Below are 21,260 nucleotides of genomic sequence, written 5' to 3'. Positions count from 1 at the left end.
CCTCACACCCAATAAATTATGTACTATCATTATTGCTGTTTTTCCGATGAGGAAAATACAGTTTGGAGAGAGAAAGCAAACAGCTGAAGGTCGTAATATCAAGTCAGTGGATCAGACAGAGGTGGAATTCAAGTCTATCCAATTTACCACAGTCTCTCTCACATCGTCACCTATAGGCTAAAGTTTCATCAGGGCAGGTGTTTATTTGCTCCTCTTATCATTTGCCTAGTTTAGTGCCTGGCACACAGTAAAATAATCAATGAATCACTGGTACATGAGTGAATGAATAAATACCTATTTTGCCATAACCTCCTTTCCATTTACTTGTCTGGAATCACCTCTTTCTTGGAGGCCCTGCCTTACCTATACATTCTAAAACCCTAAATTGCCAGCAGTCCTGTATATACAATTCCACTTCCTGTCCTCTGCCTGTAATTCCCATTTCCCCAAAAGTCCCCAGGCTAACTGTGTTACTTACCCTGTAACACAGAGCTCAAGAGTGGTCTGCCATGCAGCTTTCCATCTCTCTGGCCTCTTGTCTTATCCTCTCTGTCACCATTTCCTTCCTTCTTCCCTCCATGGCCCAAACCAAGCCAGGGTTCTTTCCATGTCCGTCTCTTCTACGAGAACATGATGTTTTTGAGGGCACGTGTCTCATACAATTTTTTATCCTTCTTTTATACCTGATATATTTTATATGATTCTGATCTAGCCTAATTTATCAATTCTACAGCATATTTTTTCATATTTTAATATCACAGATTGGTATATATCTTCCAGTTGGTGAAATCTTACAATTATAATTGACAGAGTTGTTTTTACTTTATGACTTAGTGATATAAAAGAAGGGTTATTTTTATTCTATAATCAATAGCATCTTAGATTTTACTGTAATACAGTCAGTCAGTCAGTCCAGTCACTCAGTCGTGTCTGACTCTTTGGGACCCCATGAACCGCAGCTTGCCAGGCCTCCCTGTCCATCACTAGCTCCCAAGTTCACCCAAACCCATGTCCATTGATTTGGTGATGCCATCCAACCATCTCATCCTCTGTCATCCCTTCTTCTCCTGCCCTCAATCTTTCCCAGCATCAGGGTCTTTTCAAATGAGTCAGCTCTTTGCAACAGGTGGCCAAAGTATTGGAGTTTCAGCTTCAGCATCAGTCCTTCCAATGAACACCCAGGACTGATCTCCTTTAGGATGGACTGGTTGGATCTCCTTACAGTCCAAGGGACTCTCAAGAGTCTTCTCCAACACCACAGTTCAAAAGCATCAATTCTTTGGTGCTTAGCTTTCTTTATAGTCCAACTCTCGCATCCATACATGACTAATGGAAAAACCATAGCCTTGACTAGATGGACATTTATTGACAAAGTAATGTCTCTGCATTTTAATATGCTGTCTAGGTTGGTCATAACTTTCCTTCCAAGGAGTAAGCGTCTTTTAATTTCATGCCTACAATCACCATCTGCAGTGATTTTGAAGCCCAAAAAAATAAAGTCTCTGACTGTTTCCATTATTTCCCCATCTATTTGCAATGAACTGATGGGACCAGATGCCATCATCTTAGTTTTCTGAATGTTGAATTTTAAGCCAACTTTTTCACTCTCCTCTTTCACCTTCATCAAGAGGCCCTTTAGTTCTTCTTTGCTTTCTGCCATAAGGGTGGTGTCATCTGAATATCTGAGGTTATTGATATTTCTCCCGGCAATCTTGATACCAGCTTGTGCTTCCTCCAGCCCAGCGTTTCTCATGATGTACTCTGCATATAAATTAAATTAGCAGGGTGACAATATACAGCCTTGATGTACTCCTTTTCCTATTTGGAACCAGTCTGTTGTTCCATGTCCAGTTCTAACTGTTGCTTCCTGACCTGCATATAGGTTTCTCAAGAGACAGGTCAGGTGGTCTGGTATTCCCATCTCTTTCAGAATTTTCCACAGTTTACTGCAATCCACACAGTCAAAGGCTTTGGCATAGTCAATAAAGCAGAAATAGATGTTTTTCTGGAACTCTCTTGCTTTTTCCATGATCCAGCAGATGTTGGCAATTTGGTCTCTGATTCCTCTGCCTTTTCTAAAACCAGCTTGAGTATCTGGAAGTTCATGGTTCATCTATTGCTGAAGCCTGACTTGGAGAATTTTGAGCATTACTTTACTAGCGTGTGAGATGAGTGCAATTGTGTAGTACAATAAAAGGTATTAAATACAGTTTACCACTTCTGTTTCAATGACTACACTAAAGCCTTTGACTGTGTGGATCACAACAAACTGTGGAAAATTCTTAAGGATATGGGAATACCAGACCACCTGATCTGCTCTTGAGAAACCTATATGCAGGTCAGGAAGCAACAGTTAGAACTGGACATGGAACAATAGACTAGTTCCAAATAGGAAAAGGAGTACATCAAGGCTGTATATTGTCACCCTGCTTATTTAACTTATATGCAGAGTACATCATGTAAAATGCAGGACTGGATGAAGCACAAGCTGGAATCAAGATTGCCGGGAGAAATAACAATAACCTCAGATATGCACATAACACAACCCTAATGGCAGAAATGAAGAGGAACTAAAGAGCCTCTTGATGAAAATGAAAGAGGAGAGTGAAAAAGCTGGCTTAAAACGCGACATTCAAAAGACTAAGATCATGACATCTGGTCCCATCACTTCATGGCAAATAGATGGAGAAACAATGAAACAGTGTCAGACTTTATTTTTCTGGGCTCCAAAATCACTGCAGATGGTGACTGCAGTCATGAAATTAAAAGACACTTGCTCCTTGGAAGAAAAGCTATGACCAACCTAGACAGCATATTAAAAAACAGAGACATTACTTTGCCAGAAAACGTCTATATAGTTAAAGCTATTTTTTTTTCCCTCCAGTAGTCATGTATGGATGTGAGAGTTGCACCATAAAGAAAGCTGAGTGCTGAAGAATTGATGCTTTTGAACTGTGGTGTTGGAGAAGGCTCTTGAGAGTCCTTTGGACTGCAAGGAGATCCAACCAGTCCATTCTGAAGGAAATCAGTCCTGAATATTCTTTGGAAGGACTGATGCTGAAGGTGAAACTCCAATACTTTGCCCTGACTCATTTGAAAAGACCCTGATGCTGGGAAAGATTGAAGGTGGGAGGAGAACGGGACAGCAGAGGATGAGATGGCTGGATGGCATCACTGACTCAATGGATATGAGTTTGATCAAGCTCCAGGAGATGGTGAAGGACAGGGAAGCCTGGTGTGCTGCCGACCATGGGTTCACCAAGAGTTGGACATGACTGAGTGACTGAACAACAACAACATGAATGAATGAAAGGCAATCATAACCCTCCTCAAAACACATTTTTAACCTAGTTGTTCTTCATCATAGACACCGTGTCAGGGCAACAGCTGAGTATTCTTCTTTATTTATGCTGGACTTTCCTAGAGATAGTAAAGTAGTTGAAATTGTTCTTTTCTATTCTATTCTATTCTTTTCTTTCTGGGCCAAGGTGAACTGTTCTATATGCTTTTCTTCAGGTGAAATTGATCTTCAAATTCTCTCCAAAGTGCAAGCTCAGTACCCAGGAGTTCATATCATCAATGAAGTTGTTGAACCAAGTGCTGAACAAATCACCAAGTACAAAGGTACTTGTAACCCACGATGTGTGTGTGTGCGCATTCAGTTGCTTATGGTGCTGTATATCAAATCCTATTCTGAAAGGCTTGTCATCCCACATGCATCCCTTCAGTCACTAACAACATGGTTACTGTGGTACATTCTTTGTAAGCTTATTGAGAGAAGAACCTAAGTACTTTTTTGGCAGGCATGACTTAAACACCTCAGAATATAAATAGTAACTAGAATACTGTCTCTCCATCCATCCCCTGGTCATCAACCATTATTTTTGATGTTTATTTTAGAGACAGTCATTAATTCATTCAGAGATATTTAAACAGAAACCTTACCCTAAAAGCTTATGTGTAATTGGTAACAGCAAGAATCAGCAAACTTTTCTCTGAAAAGGGCCAAATAGTAAGTATTTTAGACTTAGGCCACCTATTCAGTCACTAAGTCGTGTCTGACTCTGTGATCCCATGGACTGCAGCACACCAGGCTCCTCTGTCCTCCACTGTCTCCCAGAGTTTGCTCAAATTTGTGTCCACTGAGTTGGTGATGCTATCTAACAATCTAATCCACATGATCCCTGTCACAACTAATTAGCTCTGCCACTGAACACCAAAGGCAGCCAGAGACAATCCATAAACTAATATGTGTGGCTATGTCACAATAAAATTTTACTTGTAAACATTCAATTTGAATTTTATATCATTTTTACCTATCATGAAGTATTATTCTTCTTTTGATTTTGTTCAACCATTTAACAGTTTAATGGCACAAAATATGAAGGACAGGAGCATGAAGTCGGGAAGAAGAGTAATGTATATTTTTAGCTTGCAGTCTATTTAAAAATAGGTAGTAAGACAGATATGGTCCATGCCACAGTTTACTGATTCCTGAGTTATAGAATCATATCACCTGTTTTATGTAAATTCTCCATTGATAAAATCCACCAGTTTTTTTCTCATTAACACTTGAGATAATGTGCCTATACACAGCTTTCTTGGTGACTCAGTGGTAAAGTATCCTCCTGCAGTGCAGGAGAAGCAGATTCAATCCCTGGGTCAGGAAGATCCCCTGGAGAAGGGAATGGCAACCTGCTCCAGTATTCTTGCCTGGGAAACCCCATGGACAGAGGAGGCTGGTGGGCTACAGTCCATGGTATCGCATAAGAGTTGGATGTGACTTAGCAACTAAACAACAACAATATTGCCTGTGTCTGATCAGTATTCTCATAATTATTTTTTATTGGCTCTTTAGTTATCTCTAATTTCATTTAATGCTAGAGGAAAAACTAGGATGAACTCTCTGGTCTTCTGGAGCTGCATAAAAAAGAAAAATGTGCTTTATATCTGTTGTGTATATAATATTGATTGCATTAAAATTCTAAATGGAAATGGGTTCCAAATTTGCAATTAAAATTGATGGTGAGCTACCTTTTCTCCATATTTTAGAGCTTGTAGCCAAGACATCAAACCTTGAGAACATAAAGTTTGCTTGGCATAAGGAGACATCATCTGAATATCAAAATAGAATGATGGAGAAAAAAGAACTTCAGAGGTGGGACTTTATTCATATGATTCAGGTAGGAAATATTTATTGTTATATACTCTCAGAAAAAAAAGATTCTTCAGAAATATTTCAGAGTGCTTAATATTCTAACTTCTAAAAGATAAATGAAAATCTGATTTCTGATTTTATAAGTGAACATTATCTGTCCAAACTGAGAATGGACCAACATCCCAGAGTTTTTCTGAATCCACTTGCTTTTGCCTTCTGTTCATGACCTGGCTATTGTGTATGCGACAAAGGGGCAGGCTGGATGATTCCTCAGGTCAACAAAGTTTTACTGACATCAGTCTTTCTGCCAGAATTTATTTCCGTGGTCCAGCACTAATAGTGTATTTCTTAGAAATACAATAGTGTATTTCTTGTAAAGGGAGTGACTCTTCAGCAGATGATATGGGGACATATTTCCAGAGGTCACTGATGTATCTGAATAGCATATAGGTGTATAGGCTTTGGGTGTTGGCTACCATTAGAAGATGTACATGTTTTAGAAAAACCATGATGAACAAGATGCTTTTTGCTTTCTATAGTCTACAAATACAGTCATCCCAAAGGAATAAACTTTTTTGTAGACATTTTAAAAATTGAAATATAACTGATTTACAATGCTGTGCCAATCTCTGCTATATAGCAAAGTGACTCACTTATACACCTATAGACATTCTTATTTTTATATTCTTTTCCATTGTGGTTTATCACAGGATATTGAATATAGTTCTGTGCTATATGTTTGGACCTTGTTGATTATCAGTTCTAAATGTATTAATAATAGCCTGTATCTACCACCCCCAAACTCCCAGTCCATCCCTGTCCCTCCCCACCTCCCCCTTGGCAACCACAAGTCTGGTGTCTATGTCTATGAGTCTCTTTCTGTTTTGCAGCCAGGTTTATTTGTACCGTATTTTAGATTCCACATGTAAGTGATGTTATATGGTATTTGTCTTTCTCTTTCTGACCTACTTCAGTTAGTATGATAATTTCTAGGTCCATCCATGTTGCTGTAAATGGCATTCAGTTCAGTTTAGTCACTCAGTCATGTCCGACTCTTTGAGACCCCATGAATCGCAGCACGCCAGGCCTCCCTGTCCATCACCAACTCCTGGAGTTCACTCAGACTCACGTCCATCGAGTCAGTGATGCCATCCAGCCATCTCATCCTCTGTCGTCCCCTTCTCCTCCTGCCCCCAATCCCTCCCAGCATCAGAGTCTTTTCCAATGAATCAACTCTTTGCATGAGGTGGCCAAAGTACTGGAGTTTCAGCTTTAGCATCAGTCCTTCCAAAGAAATCCCAGGGCTGATCTCCTTTAGGATGGACTGGTTGGATCTCCTTGCAGTCCAAGGGACTCTCAAGAGTCTTCTCCAACACCACAGTTCAAAAGCATCAATTCTCTGGTGCTCAGCCTTCTTCACAGTCCAACTCTCACATCCATACGTGACCACAGGAAAAACCATAGCCTTTGAGCAGCATTCCACAGTATATATGTACCACATCTTCTTTATCCATTTGTCTGTTGATAGACATTTACATTATTTCCATGTTTTAGCTGGTGTAAACAGTGCTACTGTGAATGTAGGGGTGCATGTATCTTTTTGAATTATGGCTTTGTCCAGGTATATTCCCAGGAATGGGACTGTTGGATCATATGGTAACTCTATCTTTAGTTTTCTAAGGAACCTACATATTTTTCATAGTGGTTGTATCAACAGTGTAGGGGGATCCCTTTTCTCCACACCCTCTCCATACTTGTTTTTTGCAGAATTTTTAATGATGGTCATTTTGACTAGTGTGAAGTGGTAACTCATTGTAGTTTTGATTTGCATTTCTCTAATAATTATTGATGCTGAGCATCTTTTCATGTACCTAATGGTCATCTGTATGTCTTCTTTGGAGAAATATCTGTTAAAATATTCTGCCCAGTTTTTGATTGGGTTGTGCTTTCTGTTTTTGAGTTGTATGAACTGTTTGTATATTTTAGAGGTTAAGCCAAAAGGAATAGGCTTCTAAAAATTACAGGAAGAAATTACTTCAGGGTTGGCATATCTAGGCAATTCTACATCTTTGCTTTCTTAGCACACACAATCCTTTAACTATAAGGGAGTGCTTTTAACATTGCCCAGCAAACCTAAGACGTTTCTCTACTAGACTTACTTTTCTATCTTCTCATATAGTTGGCCCTTGCACAACACAGATTTGAATTGTGTGGGTTCATTTGTATGCTAATTTTTTCTATTTAATTTTTTTTTTCTTTGACCACATCACAGGGCTTGTGAGAGCTTTGTTGCCCAACCAGGGATTGAACCCATGCTGCCTGTAATGGAAGCACTGAGTCCAAACCACTGGACCTTCCCTGGATTTTTTCAGCAGTAAATGCTGCATGACTGGATGTGAAACTCCAGAAACAGAGAAAATGCATATGTTATATGTGAATTTTTGACTACACAGAAAGTTGGTACCTAATCCCTGCCTTGTCCAAGGCTCAACTGTATAACTATTTCATACCTTCATCTCTCTCCTTACAACTCCTGTAATCCCTTCTTTGCCACTGGTTTCCAACTGATAACTTCCCTTCCTACTCTATAGTGAAAAGAGAAATGATCAGGTAGAAAATCATCTTTTACCCACCACATTTATAGAGATGCACCTGTACCCACCATTTCTTTCTTTCTTCTTATTACAAAAGCCTCCCAGGAATCCTCTTGTACTGTCGGTGGGAATGTAAACTGATATAGCCACTGTGGAGAACAGTATCGCGGTTCCTCAAAACAACTAAAAATAGAACTATCATGCTGTGCTTAGTTGCCCAGTCACATCCGACTCTGCAACCCTGTAGACTGCAGCCAGCCAGGCTCCTCTGTCCATGGGGAGAATATTCCATGTATTCTCCCCACAACCCACTCCAGTGTTCTCCAGGCAAGAATACTGGGGTAGGTTGCCATGCCCTCCTGCAGGGGATCTTCCCAACCCAGGGATTGAACTCAGGTCTCCCGCATTACAGGTGGATTCTTTACCATCTGAGCCACCAGGAAAGCCTGAGAATACTGGGATGGGTAGCTTATCCCTTCTCTAGAGGATCTTCTCAACCCAAGAATCAAACTGGGATTTCTTGCATTGCACATGAATTCTTTACCAACTGAACTACCAGGGAAGCCCAGAACTACCATATGACTCAGCAATTGCACTACTGGGCATATACCCAGAGAAAACCATAATTCAGAAAAATACATGCACCCTAGCGTTCATAGCAGCACCATAGAGACAGAGGTGTTGAGAACAAATATATGAACACCAAGGGGAAAAGGGGTGGGTGGGATGAATTGGGAGATTGGGATTGACACATGTACACCACTGATACTATGTATAAAAGCTAACTAATGAAACCTACTGTATAGCGCAGGGAACTCTACTTAATACGCTGTGGTGACCTGAATAGGAAGGAAATCTGAAAGGGAGGGCATATATGTATATGTATGTCTGATTGATTTTGCTGTACAGTAGAAACTAACACAACACTGTAAAGCAACTATACTCCAAAAAAAGTTAATTCAAAAAACAACAAAAGCCTCCCTTTATCAAAAGCCAATCCCTTCACATATGCACTGAATCCCATTCCTCACTTGCTATAAAATGTTGCAGCTTCAGAGATCATTCTCATTTCTCTCCAAACCTCCACATTTGTTCTTTCTTTCTTATCTCTGCTTCCTCTGCACTACTACTGCCTTCCTCTCTGTCTACTCTGCATTTTTGTTATGTCTCTGTCTCCTCATTTTTTCTTACAGTCCTAACATTCTCATGGCATCTTTCAACTTAATATTCATAGTCAACTGCAGAGAATCTGTGTCTATTAGATCAATTTTCAGAGCATCTGCTATGATCGGCCTCCTCTTTTTGAGCTAGGTCATGTCAAGGATTATTAGCGATCTTGTGGACTAGCTGCATCTGGGTGCCTGTCTATGTGGTCCCTGTGGTGAACAGCATGGAGTGACATGATACTAAATATGGCCTCTGAGACCACACAGACCATGTGCAGGTCCCTTGTATTTCATTAATTCATGTGAGGGAGGCATAGCTCAGGTTACTTTTGCTTTATGCAATAAATTCTATCATGTGTGTGTACATGCTCAGTCATGCTCAACTCTTTGTGATCCCATAGAGCCTGCCATGCTCCTCTGTCCATGGAATTTTCCAGGGAAAAATACTGGAGAGGGTTGTCATTTCCTACTCCAGGGTATCTTCCCAACCCAGGGATTGAACCCATGTCCCTTGCATCTCCTCCATTGGCAGGTGGATTCTTTACCACTGCACCACCTGGGAAGCCCATAAAAAATTGAATAAAATATTGAATTTTTGTCTAAAAGAGTAGAAGATGAGACATAAAAAATAAGTGTCTATGTGGGGTAGATTCCAGGGCTATAAGCCCTCAGGGGAAAATTTCCATTGCCCATGTATAATTCCAGGCTCTATCTGTGTTAGGTGGAAAGACCTCTCCCTGCAATTCACCAGAGATCGTTCAGAGTTATTTAAAATGAGTGGACTGACACCTATCCCCTTGTGATGATGCTGCAACCTAAGGCTTTATCCAGTCCATTTTCCTAGAGAATCTGTCAACATCAAAGCTTGTCGCATTTTCTGTGATTTAAAAAAAAGCATTGGTGAGCATATGGTAAAGCTAGTGCAAAGGGCTTAATTTTGAAGCAACGTTCCATGAAATGGAATGTTTTTATGGTGCCAGCACCATTTTCTCCCAGAAGAACTACAATTCACAAAATATAGAGAAAGCACAGAATCAATGCCCCCATGTGGAGTAGAGACTGTCTGAAGCTATAAATGTTTGTGTTACTGAAGCCAGAAAGAGCAAATTTTAAACTATTTGATTCTTGTTGAGTAAATACCAGTTTCCCCTATCCCCAAATATTTTCTCTCATTATTATTCTATCTCTCCATATAACGTCTTTAACTTCTAAATTTCTTACGTGTTTTGTTGAGTAAAAACCCACTCAACTTGAAAATCAAATCTTCTAGTGAGTATCTAGTCTGAGCAACAAAGACATTGACATAGAAAAGTGCCTCAGTTCTCTTTTCCTTCATTTCTAGATGCTGTATTATGTTAAAGACATCCCAGCTACCCTGAAATTCTTCCATAGTCTCTTAGCTACCAATGCTAAGATTCTCATTATTATTGTGTCAGGTAAGTTATTTTCCTTCCACCTACATTTTAAAAAACCAATAGTTCATGTGTTTGAAGGCTGATGGTATATTTCATCTTCATTATGAAATTCTTGACCTGGCTTATGGTCATAGTCAATTAATTAACACAGTATTAGGAAAGTCCTTCAAACTTTCAATTTAGGATTTCCAGTATAAATAAATATCTGTTTCTTCTTCCTCTTGAGAAAGTATATCTTTGTTGTCCATATATAAATTATTTATTATATAACATAGAGCAAATACAACTGATAGGAATTCTTTAGAGGAGACTAAAAATAGAAAATATTTCTATGTACCTCCTTTTTGTCCCTTAAATGTCTCTTTCCCTTCTGTGATGTTTAAATAAAGGTTGAAATATTTGTGACACTGTCATATTTGATTAATTTGCATTTCTAGAGTCACTGTCAATGTTGCTCATTATAGGTTTTCTCAAATAACTATCAAAAATAGCTAGTGATTCTCTTGTTTGGTTTTGTGTTGTTGTGTTATTTTCCAAAGACAGCATTTGATCATACTTTGTTTCCAGTGATACAATTATGACACAGAGAACCTAAATAAACAGATTAGCAAATAAAACACTGACACTGTTGAATTCATTAATTCACTCCTTCATTCAGCAGTCTATAGCACACAGTGCTATTCTGGTTGACTCTAGATATACAGCAGCTTCTATCTTCCTAAATTTATATCAGACCCCATAATTAAAAACCACGTCATAAAATTCATTTATTCCTAAATATGAGGAATGGCTTTAAGGATCGCAAACACAGTTGTTGCCTATAATCCTAGCTTTGAATTTATGTGGGATTTTGGCAAATGAAAGTTCCTGTACACAACCTCTTCTGCAAGGGAACATTTGATATACTATTTTTATCTCAGGTTTGTTAAAAATACTCATTTATGTGAGAAAGTTCTAACTTCCCATTTAGGAGGGCTTATGTAAACTGGATTTTTCCCACTAACCTCTCTCCAAATGAGGACACTTGGATAAAGCACTTTGAACATTTAGGAATACAGAAGTGAATTTAGTTATCAACACTGAGTTGATAACTCAGTCTATTCTTGATAATCTGTATCAATAATACAGAAAGTGTTGCAGACAGAAATAACAGTTCATCCAGCAGTCATATATGTCTGATTTTAGAATATATTCCACATCAAATGAAGATCCACTTTATTTATATTTAGTTTATCCTTAAATATTTTCAGAAGTTATGTATTTGAGTGTCAGAAGGCAGCTCTCTTGTGAATATATACCTACTAATAAGAAAAAACCAGCCTAAGGTTTACAAAGTAGCATGAGTAGTCTACAAGCAACTGAGAATTGACTTGGTGCTCTTATGGATACAGTATTTTGCTGGCTACATCATGAATACAGTTACTAGAAACAAAAACCATTTCAGTTCAGTTCCGTCTCTCAGTCCTGTCTGACTCTTTGTGACCCCATGGATCACAGCACACCAGGCCTCCCTGTCCATCACCAACTCCTGGACTTCACTCAGACTCACGTCCGTCAAGTCAGTGATGCCATCCAGCCATCTCATCCTCTGTCGTCCCCTTCTCCTCCTGCCCCCAATCCCTCCCAGCATCAGAGTCTTTTCCAATGAGTCAGCTCTTCGCATGAGGTGGCCAAAGTACTGGAGTTTCAGCTTTAGCATCATTCCCTCCAAAGAAGTCCCAGGGCTGATCTCCTTCAGAATGGACTGGTTGGATCTCCTTGCAGTCCAAGGGACTCTCAAGAGTAATTCTTCGGCACTCAGCCTTCTTCACAGTCCAACTCTCACATCCATACATGACCACAGGAAAAACCATAGCCTTGACTAGACCCTTTAGCTTTCATCAAAAAAGTATTCTGAGTCAAAAATTATTCACTCTGCATTTGATGGTAGAAATATTTTACTAACTTTTTCAGTATAGAGCTTACACTTCTTCATGACTGCACACAGTGTGGGAGGCAGGTGTCATAGAGAGGAAAACATTGTTAACAGATAATCCTTTTAGCTCAGTGCTTTTCCTAAGATACCAACTCTTCACTTTCCCCTTTCACCCCTTCTTACTCATTACATAGAGCAGATTAACTCCCCTTTGCTCTTCCTCTCTGACCTAGATAAACCTGTTCACCTATAAACCTATCTTAACAATAATGTATTTCTCTGAGAAAAATTGTATCAGCCCCTTGGTGTAAGGAAGTAGCTGAAGTTTCCCTTTTTAAAAAGAGCAGTAATTGCTTTATTGCATTAAAAAAGCTGATACAAGTATGTATGGGTCAGCTTTTAGAAAAATAAATTATGGTCAATTTCCAACAGTGAAAACAAATTTAGTCACAAGAAGATTTGTCTTATATCACTGTCAATTAACATGTATAGAATTGATCCACATTGTCATTAGTAACTTTTTCATTTCACAGTATCACTACAAATCCCTATGAGCCAGACCAGTCTGCTAACCTGTGGATAGTAGACAGGTGTGACGAAACTCCCCAGGTCATCTGAGATGCCTGATCAACTTCCTATCTCACTCCTATTTAATAAAACCCATTATCCTAAACTGCCTTCTCAGCCCAAACTATAATTCTTGAAACCCCATTCTCCATACTTGCCCAATGAAAACATGCCTTAAACTTGACTATTACCTTAAAACTTGGAAGACCTACAACAAAATGGTTCACACAAGGCTCTGTTTTTACTCAGGTTGTTGAGGTCACTTTGTAAATGGAATTTGGTCATTATTACCTAGAAGTGGCTCTGGCTTGGTGGTAAAGAATCTGCCTGCCAATGCAGGAGACCCAGGTTCAATATTGGGTTGAGGAGATCCCTTGGAAAAGGAAATGACAACCCACTCCAGTATTCTTGCCAGGGAAATCCTATGGACAAGAGGAGCCTGAGGGCTACAGTTCATGGGGTGGCAAGAGAGTCAGACACGGCTTGGTGACTAAACAACAACAGCCTAGAAGTGAAGAAGCTTGTTTGCATATTTCCTTTGTTTCAGCAATATTGTCATCCATAGCCTCATGGCAATATAGCAACTGAGTGCTCCTTGCAAACAGACTCAGAGAAGCCTAGCACTAGTTACTCAATTAAATTTCCACGAGTACTCAGCGAGCTAGTATCTCAGCAAGGCACATAGTGGTATGTCTGGATTAACATGTTGCTCTAAAGGTCATCTTAAATATGCTCCATAGCTAAGGTTTCTTCCTGTCTATCCCAGTTGACAGTGACCTATGACTGAACTGATGTGTTGTCTCTCTGAGTAAACTAAATTACTCAGTTATTCGAGTACCATATGGAAACCCATTTTTTTGCAATGTATTCAATTGTAAGATAATGAAATATGGGATCTGTTTCTAGATTTAATTATGCAGGGCACCTAGCTTGGTTAAGGTGACAGGTGCATTCAGCATATTCAAAATATAGCTTGTAGTCTTGGTCTCAGGCTGTCTGAACAGGATAGCTATTGTGCAGATTTGGTTCATTCATCTTTTATTGAGCTCCTCTAATCCATCATTAGGTAGACATAAATTTGAGCCAACTCTAGGAGATAGTGGAGGACAGAGGAGCCTGTCAGGCTCCTATGAGGCCTATGAGGTCACATAAGAGTTGTCCATGACTTAATGACTGAACAATAACAGTTCATCACTGCTAGGCTCTGAGGTTGCAAAGATGACTATTACTCTTCCTCTGCCTTTGATAGACTCCTAATCCAATGGAAGATTGAGAGGTGTAAACACTTTCAGTAGTGTGCTAATTTCCTATCAGAGGCAACTGGGGAGTTTTTAAGGAGAGTTCCTGGAGAGCAGGAGTTCTGTTCTCTAGTCCCAGATTTTTGCAAAACCCTTGGCACATAGAAGAACACACCCAATGAATGTATTTGAATTGAAAAATGAAAGTGTTAGTAGCTAAGTAGTGTCTGACTCATTTGTGACTCCATGGACTGTAGCCCACCAGGCTCCTCTGTCCATGGGATATCCCAAGCAAGAATACTGGAGTGGGTAGCCATTCCCTTCTCCAGGGGATCTTCCCAACCCAGAGGTCGAAATGAATAATTATTATTTCTTCTTTACAATATCCTAACTATAACCGATTCTGAATGTCCATCCAAAAAAAAGAGAGAGACCATGTTTTAGCTAAAATTTACTACATGATAGACATGGAATCAGGGAATATAGAGAGTGCTAGAGAATTGAAGATGGATTTAATAAAAAGGAATAAAAGGCTCAATAAAGAAGATACACATATTCACACACAAACAGTGCATGCTGAAAGAGGCATACAAAAGCACAGAAGAGTAGGCAAGTGAAACTAATTAGGAAAAGGAAGAGAAATTATATTCAGAATTAAATGACAGTGTTTTACTGGTCAGCCTATTTGAATATATGGTGCTTGAGGGAACAGAAGCTTTGCTCTGGTTCCAAAGAACCCACTGAAGAATTAGCCCATATGAGTAAACAGTCATTTATTTATAACAGAAGTTTCTGATTATAGAGATTAAAGATCTGATTTGGGGATGAAAAAGAAGAGAAATAAGAAGAGGTAGACTCTTAAAATGAGTATCCCACACTAAAATAAAGTCAGTGGCACGTTTTTCTGCAAATACAGTAGCCAGACATTAGTTGAGAGAGTTGCTATTAATAATTAAAATGCAACTTATCTGGTTAAGGGAGATCAGTGACGTTTTCTTTCCTGACCTCTCCTTATTTGACTAAGGAAGGAGGCAAATTGTAGTGTGTTATTTTTAATACAGTGTGTGGGGGGAAAGGACCTGGTTTATATCATGTTGAATACAAAAGTAACACCATATGTTGTGCCCACTGAGAGCCATTATGATAATTTATCAGTCAGAAAGTGTCTAATTGCTCAGCTTAGAAATGGCACTGAGTCACCAAACACTGACACCAACAAATGCTCTGCAATTAGTGTTTGGTTCTTTTCTCTCTGCCAAGTTTAAAAAATAATAATGATAATACTAACAGAGCTCCTCCTCAACCACTGAAATATTTATTTTCTTATAAAGTCTTATTTGTAGGCAAATTCTTATTTGGGCAGACAATCACTGTCTTTGGAATGAAAAAAATTTTTAATACATACTTATGACCCTGATTTTTTTTCATTGAACTGAGGTTTCTTATTTTTTAATTTTTCTGCTTCATTCCAATTCTACCTTCTCCTAAAGCTTACCCTGAAGTTATCACTCTCTTCTGGAATATTAGTGGAACATCAGACCACCCTTAATGCACTGTATTCACTGTATATTTAACAGCCCAGTATTACATGCTTATATTAGAGGGTCCATAAAATTCTCTTTTGTTTTAATTTTTATTATTATTATTATAGATTTTTGAATAGCAAGTTTGTTTTTTTCACAGTCTCAAGGCTACAACCAGTGGAAATATCAAATTAATTCCATTTAATGTTCATTTATTTTCTAAGTACATATTACACATCTGCTATGTGCTTACCATTGTGCAATGATTTACTTCAATTATATTATTTAATATTCGCAGTTGCAACAAGTATAGTTATCTCTGTCTTATAGATAAGAAACCAGAGGTTCTGAAAGACTGAATAACAAACCTCATGTCATTCATGAAGAGTCAGAGGAACAATCCAACCTCTCTCTCCCTCAGATTCTGTATCTCTTAGCTGCTACTCTGGGCCAGATTTTCAATTAAATACATCATACACTGCTAATATACCCTCTAAAGCTGGGGACAAAATTTGTAAACTCAACTGAGGTGTTGCAGTCCAAGGCAGCATCTTGTAAGTGTACAGACCTGAGAGGCTATCTCATCTTTGGTTTGAGCAAACTATCATTGTATTTGCTGTGCTCTTTCTTCCATTTCAGTTTTTACTCAGACCCTCTCCTCTGAACCAGACTAACATAAACAATTGCCTTCCTCTTATCACAACCTGAATGGCCAAGAGATAGCTCAACTTTTATACTTCCAAAATAAGATGCCTGCTAACACATTGAAAAATGTTCCTCCCTCATTCTTCCCATTTCTAATGGCAGTTCTCTCTTTTCAGATGCTTGGGCCAAAATCACTGGGGTCATCATTGATTCTTTTCTTTCTTTCACTATCCAAATTGTTATTGCTAACAATATACAAGTCATTAGCAAATGGCATTGGCTCTAGGAGTGTAATATATAATGTGTGTGTGTGTGTGTGTGTGTGTGTGTGTGTGTATGAAGCAACCATTTCTCATTATTTCCAATCTTGCTGTTTCAACTTACCATCATCTATCACCCAGATTTTTGCAGTAGCTTTCTTACTGTTCTTCCTGCTTCTGTCCTTATGCCCTTGTTCTCATCTGTGTGGCCAGAGTGACCTTAAGAAAATGTAAATCAGGTCAAGTCACTCTAATGCTGTGTCATCTGATATGTAAGTCATAGTTGGCTATTGAAAGTGAAATGAATTAAAATGAAATAGCACTTAAAATTCATTTCCTTAGTCAGACTAGCCATAGTTCATGCATTCCAGAACCATAAAGTGGTTAGTGGCTACCATATTGGACAATGCAAATTTGGAACATGTCCAAGAGTCCATAACAATCTATTAGACAGCACTACAATGACTTCCTATCTTTTCCTATATGATTAAGCACCCAATCCACTCCTCACCATCACCCAACCTCATCTCTTTCCATTCTCCCCTTGGTTCAATTCCAATCTCACCAGCTCCCTGGCTAGTTCTTAATGTGCCAAGCATGTCCCTGCTTCAGGTCCTTTGCAGTTGCTCTTCTCTCTACCTGGAGTAACCTTCCCCCTGATAGATTACTACATATATATGTGCCTTGCTGTCATGTCTCTGCGCAAATGTTACATTATTAGAGAGAATGTCTGTGACCATCCTATATAAAGCAGCAATCCATCCAGCTCTTTGATCCCCCTTATCTCTTGCTTGGATTTGTTTTTCATTAGCACTTTGCACCATGTGATGTATAACTTATTTACTTAACTTTCCCACCAACCCCTTGCACTCCTTGAACTGAGCTACAAAAGTCTTTTTAGCTTTTTGAATGGACTTTTTAAATGGACTGCTCTATTCCAAGCATCTAATGTACTGCTTGCAGAGTAGGTAAGTGAAAAGAAGAATAACTGAAAGCATGAATGTTTTTCTGTTGCACAGGAGCCAGCAGCTGGCAAAAGCTATGGGAAAAGTATGGATCTCGCTTACCCCGGAATGACCTCTGCCAGTATGTCACATCGTCTGACCTCACTCAGATGCTGGATAATTTGGGGATTAAATACGAGTATTATGACCTTCTGTCCACCATGGACATATCTGACTGTTTTATTGATGGCAATGAAAATGGAGACCTGCTTTGGGATTTTTTGACAGAAACCTGCAATTTTAATACAACAGCACCACCTGATCTCAAAGCAGAAATTATGAAAGATCTGCAAAAGCCTGAATTCAGTATAAAGAAAGAGGGAAAGGTTCTTTTCAATAATAGTCTGAGTTTCATAGTGGTTGAGGCATAAATACACATCATGAGAATGTTAAAAAACTATAATTTGAACAATGTTGGTCATTCATTTGTGTATTAAAATTATAAATATATCTCATAACATATATCTTCTCTTCTACAGAAGATAGGATATATATATATATATATATGTAGATATATATCTATCTCTATATATAGAGATATAAATATATCTCTAATGTATATCTTCTACATATCTTCTCTTATATGTAAAACCTAGAAAGTTTTAAGACATTCTTGGACTTTCATATAGAATCATATATGACACTGCTGGTCTTATCTCTCCTATAGGTAAAGAGAGGACATGGGCTACATACCAAGTAATCTGAAAAATGAGACAACTAGGTTTCAGGGGGCTTACTGACAATAAAATTGACTCCATTTATTAACTGTGATGGAATTTGCTAGAATACTAATAAAATATGTGCTATTCAACTGAAGCGACTTAGCAGCAGCAGCAGTAAAATATATGCCTACTGATACATTAGACATTAAGAAAGCCTATGTTTATTGACTTTACCCTTTTGTAAAGAAGTATTTGTCTCTATACATTTCTTTGCTATAGTTTCTATCCTTATCTTTAGTGATTACTAAAAGTAAAAGCACTTAGGATGTTACAAAACTAACGCTGTCATGTGCTGTCATTTCCTTCTATTTTGGTTTCTCTTTGAACTTTGTTTATGATGCTGTAGTGTTTTGTTTTTAGATATACTGAAGTTTTCTTTATTCATTCAAATTTAGTTGTTTTTTTTTTTTAATTTCTGGATTTCTGAAAAATTTTAAAAGGCCTTCTAAATCCAAGGTCTTAAAATAGTAACATATTTTATCAAAATGATTGTATAATTTCACTGTATAAAAGTCTTTGATCTGTTTGAAGTTTACATAAAGAGTTGAGAACAAAGTGATTTTTTCACAAAAATAAAACCATCTATATCAACACAGTTGACAAAAAACAACGCCACTTACTTAAAATAAATCTTTTATCATTTACTAAATTCCTAGAAAATATTTGAGTCTATTTCAATACTTCATAGTTCCTTCTATGACAAAGATCTTCTCTAAGAGCAAGAATCATCTTTAACAGTAAGATTTCAGAGAATTTTTGAAAAGTTTTCGATAACCTTTAGTTGGTTAATCCAGTGCTATCAGAATTTAACTTTGAAAGGATTCCTAAAGTAGCTGAATGTTACCAGCTCCCAGAGAAAATTAAAACCTTGGTAGTATGATGTGGTTTCATGGTATAAAATAGATTCTTTAATTTTTTATGCAAATTTAGTCTAAAGATTAATTAATTATATTATTGAAGATCAGTAGTAGCCTGAATATTGCATGTAAACCTATTAGATATGGGCTCCATATCATGGCTCAGTGGTAAAGAATCTGCCTGCAATGTAGGAGACACTTGATCCTTGGGTCAGGAAGATTCCCTGGAGAAGGAAATGGCAACCCACATCAGTATTCTTGACGGGAGAATCCCATGGACAGAAGAGCCTGGCAGGCTATAGTCCATGGGATTGCAAAAGATTTGGATACAACTTAGTGACTGAACAGCAACAACTAATTTAATAATAAACATCTGTCATTCTTTAAAAAAAAAAGCATACCTCTTAATTGAGTAATTTTATAATTAATAAATTATAAAAAACTTAGATATTTAAAGTAAGTTTCAAAGAATGCTCAAACTACCGCACAATTGCACCCATCTCACACTCTAGTAAAGTAATGCTCAAAATTCTCCAAGCCAGGCTTCAGCAGTACGTGAACTGTGAAATTCCTGATGTTCAAGCTGGTTTTAGAAAAGGCAGAGGAACCAGAGATCAAATTGCCAACATCCACTGGATCATGGAAAAAGCAAGAGAGTTCCAGAAAAATATCTATTTTTGCTTTATTGACTATGCCAGAGCCTTTGACTGTGTGGATCACAATAAACTGTGGAAAATACTTCAAGACATGGGAATACCAGACCACCTGACCTGCCTCTTGAGAAATCTGTATGCAGGTCAGGAAGCAACAGTTAGAACTGGACATGGACCAACAGACTGGTTCCAAATAGGAAAAGGAGTACATCAAGGCTGTATATTGTCACCCTGCTTATTTAACTTATATGCAGAGTACATCATGAGAAATGCTGGACTGGAAGAAACACAAGCTGGAATCAAGATTGCCGGGAGAAATATCAATAACCTCAGATATTCAGATGACACCACCCTTATGGCAGAAAGTGAAGAGGAACTCAAAAGCCTCTTGATGAAAGTGAAAGTGGAGAGTGAAAAAGTTGGCTTAAAGCTCAACATTCAGAAAACAAAGATCATGGCATCTGGTCCCACCACTTCATGGGAAATAGATGGGGAAACAGTGGAAACAGTGTCAGATTTTATTTTTGGGGCTCCAAAATCACTGCAGATGGTGATTGCAGCCATGAAATTAAAAGACGCTTATTCCTTGGAAGGAAAGTTATGACGAACCTAGATAGCATATTCAAAAGCAGAGACATTACTTTGCCAACAAAGGTCCATCTAGTTAAGGCTATGGTTTTTCTGGTGGTCATGTATGGATGTGAGAGTTGGATTGTGAAGAAGGTTGAGCACCGAAGAATTGATGCTTTTGAACTGTGGTGTTGGAGAAGACTCTTGAGAGTCCCTGCAAGGAGATCCAACCAGTCCATTCTGAAGGAGATCAGCCCTGGGATTCCTTTGGAGGGAATGATGCTAACACTGAAACTCCAGTACTTTGTCCACCTCATGTGAAGAGTTGACTCATTGGAAAAGACTCTGATGCTGGGAGGGATTGGGGGCAGGAGGAGAAGGGGACAACAGAGGATGAGATGGCTGGATGGCATCACTGACTTGATGGATGTGAGTCTGAGTGAACTCCGGGAGTTGGTGATGGACAGGGAGGCCCGGCGTGCTGCGATTCATGCGAAGAGTTGGACACGACTGAGTGACTGAACTGAACTGAACTGAAATAATTATCTCTGTTAAAAACAGAATAAAAGTAAGGTTTTACTAAAGAGCTCATAGACCCCAATTCTCCAGTGATGAAGCCTTCAACATGGTATGATAGTCACTCTTTCACATCACAGAGCCACCACTTAATGCTGCAGTATACTCACTTAAAAGAGTTAATGCCCCTCCTTCAGGCCCAGAGAGTACACTGGAGTACAGAGTCTATTTACACCAGCAAAGTACCAAGCTTTATTGTTCATAATAAGTAAAATTGACTTGCAGGCTCTATTCTTGGACAACTTCATCAATGTTTTTTGAATTGCCAGTTCCAACAAATGAAACGACAGTTATCCAATCACATTCCTGAATACGAACCCTGAACCATTAATCATACTGATATGTACTACTGACAAAGGAAATCTGTGAAGCAGGCATGATTGATGGATATGGACCA

At 38.5% G+C, this 21,260-nt stretch overlaps 1 protein-coding gene across 1 annotated transcript in view; it reads left to right on the top strand.

The window, feature by feature from the left end:
- HNMT (histamine N-methyltransferase) overlaps window positions 1-18,856 on the top strand; it is a 92,642-nt gene extending 73,786 nt beyond the window's left edge. The window contains exons 4-7 of the mRNA XM_061438994.1: window positions 3,517-3,624; window positions 5,053-5,183; window positions 10,261-10,354; window positions 17,501-18,856. Of these exons, the coding sequence (XP_061294978.1) occupies window positions 3,517-3,624; window positions 5,053-5,183; window positions 10,261-10,354; window positions 17,501-17,856 (689 nt within the window). The 3' untranslated portion in view covers window positions 17,857-18,856. The remainder of the gene's footprint in view (window positions 1-3,516; window positions 3,625-5,052; window positions 5,184-10,260; window positions 10,355-17,500) is intronic.
- The last annotated feature ends 2,404 nt before the right edge of the window (window positions 18,857-21,260 follow it).

This window comes from Bos javanicus, chromosome 2 (genome assembly GCF_032452875.1).
Source record: "Bos javanicus breed banteng chromosome 2, ARS-OSU_banteng_1.0, whole genome shotgun sequence".
Lineage (NCBI taxonomy): Eukaryota > Metazoa > Chordata > Mammalia > Artiodactyla > Bovidae > Bos > Bos javanicus.
The sequence above is the reverse complement of the archived record's forward strand: the minus strand, read 5'-3'. Positions and strand labels throughout refer to the sequence as shown.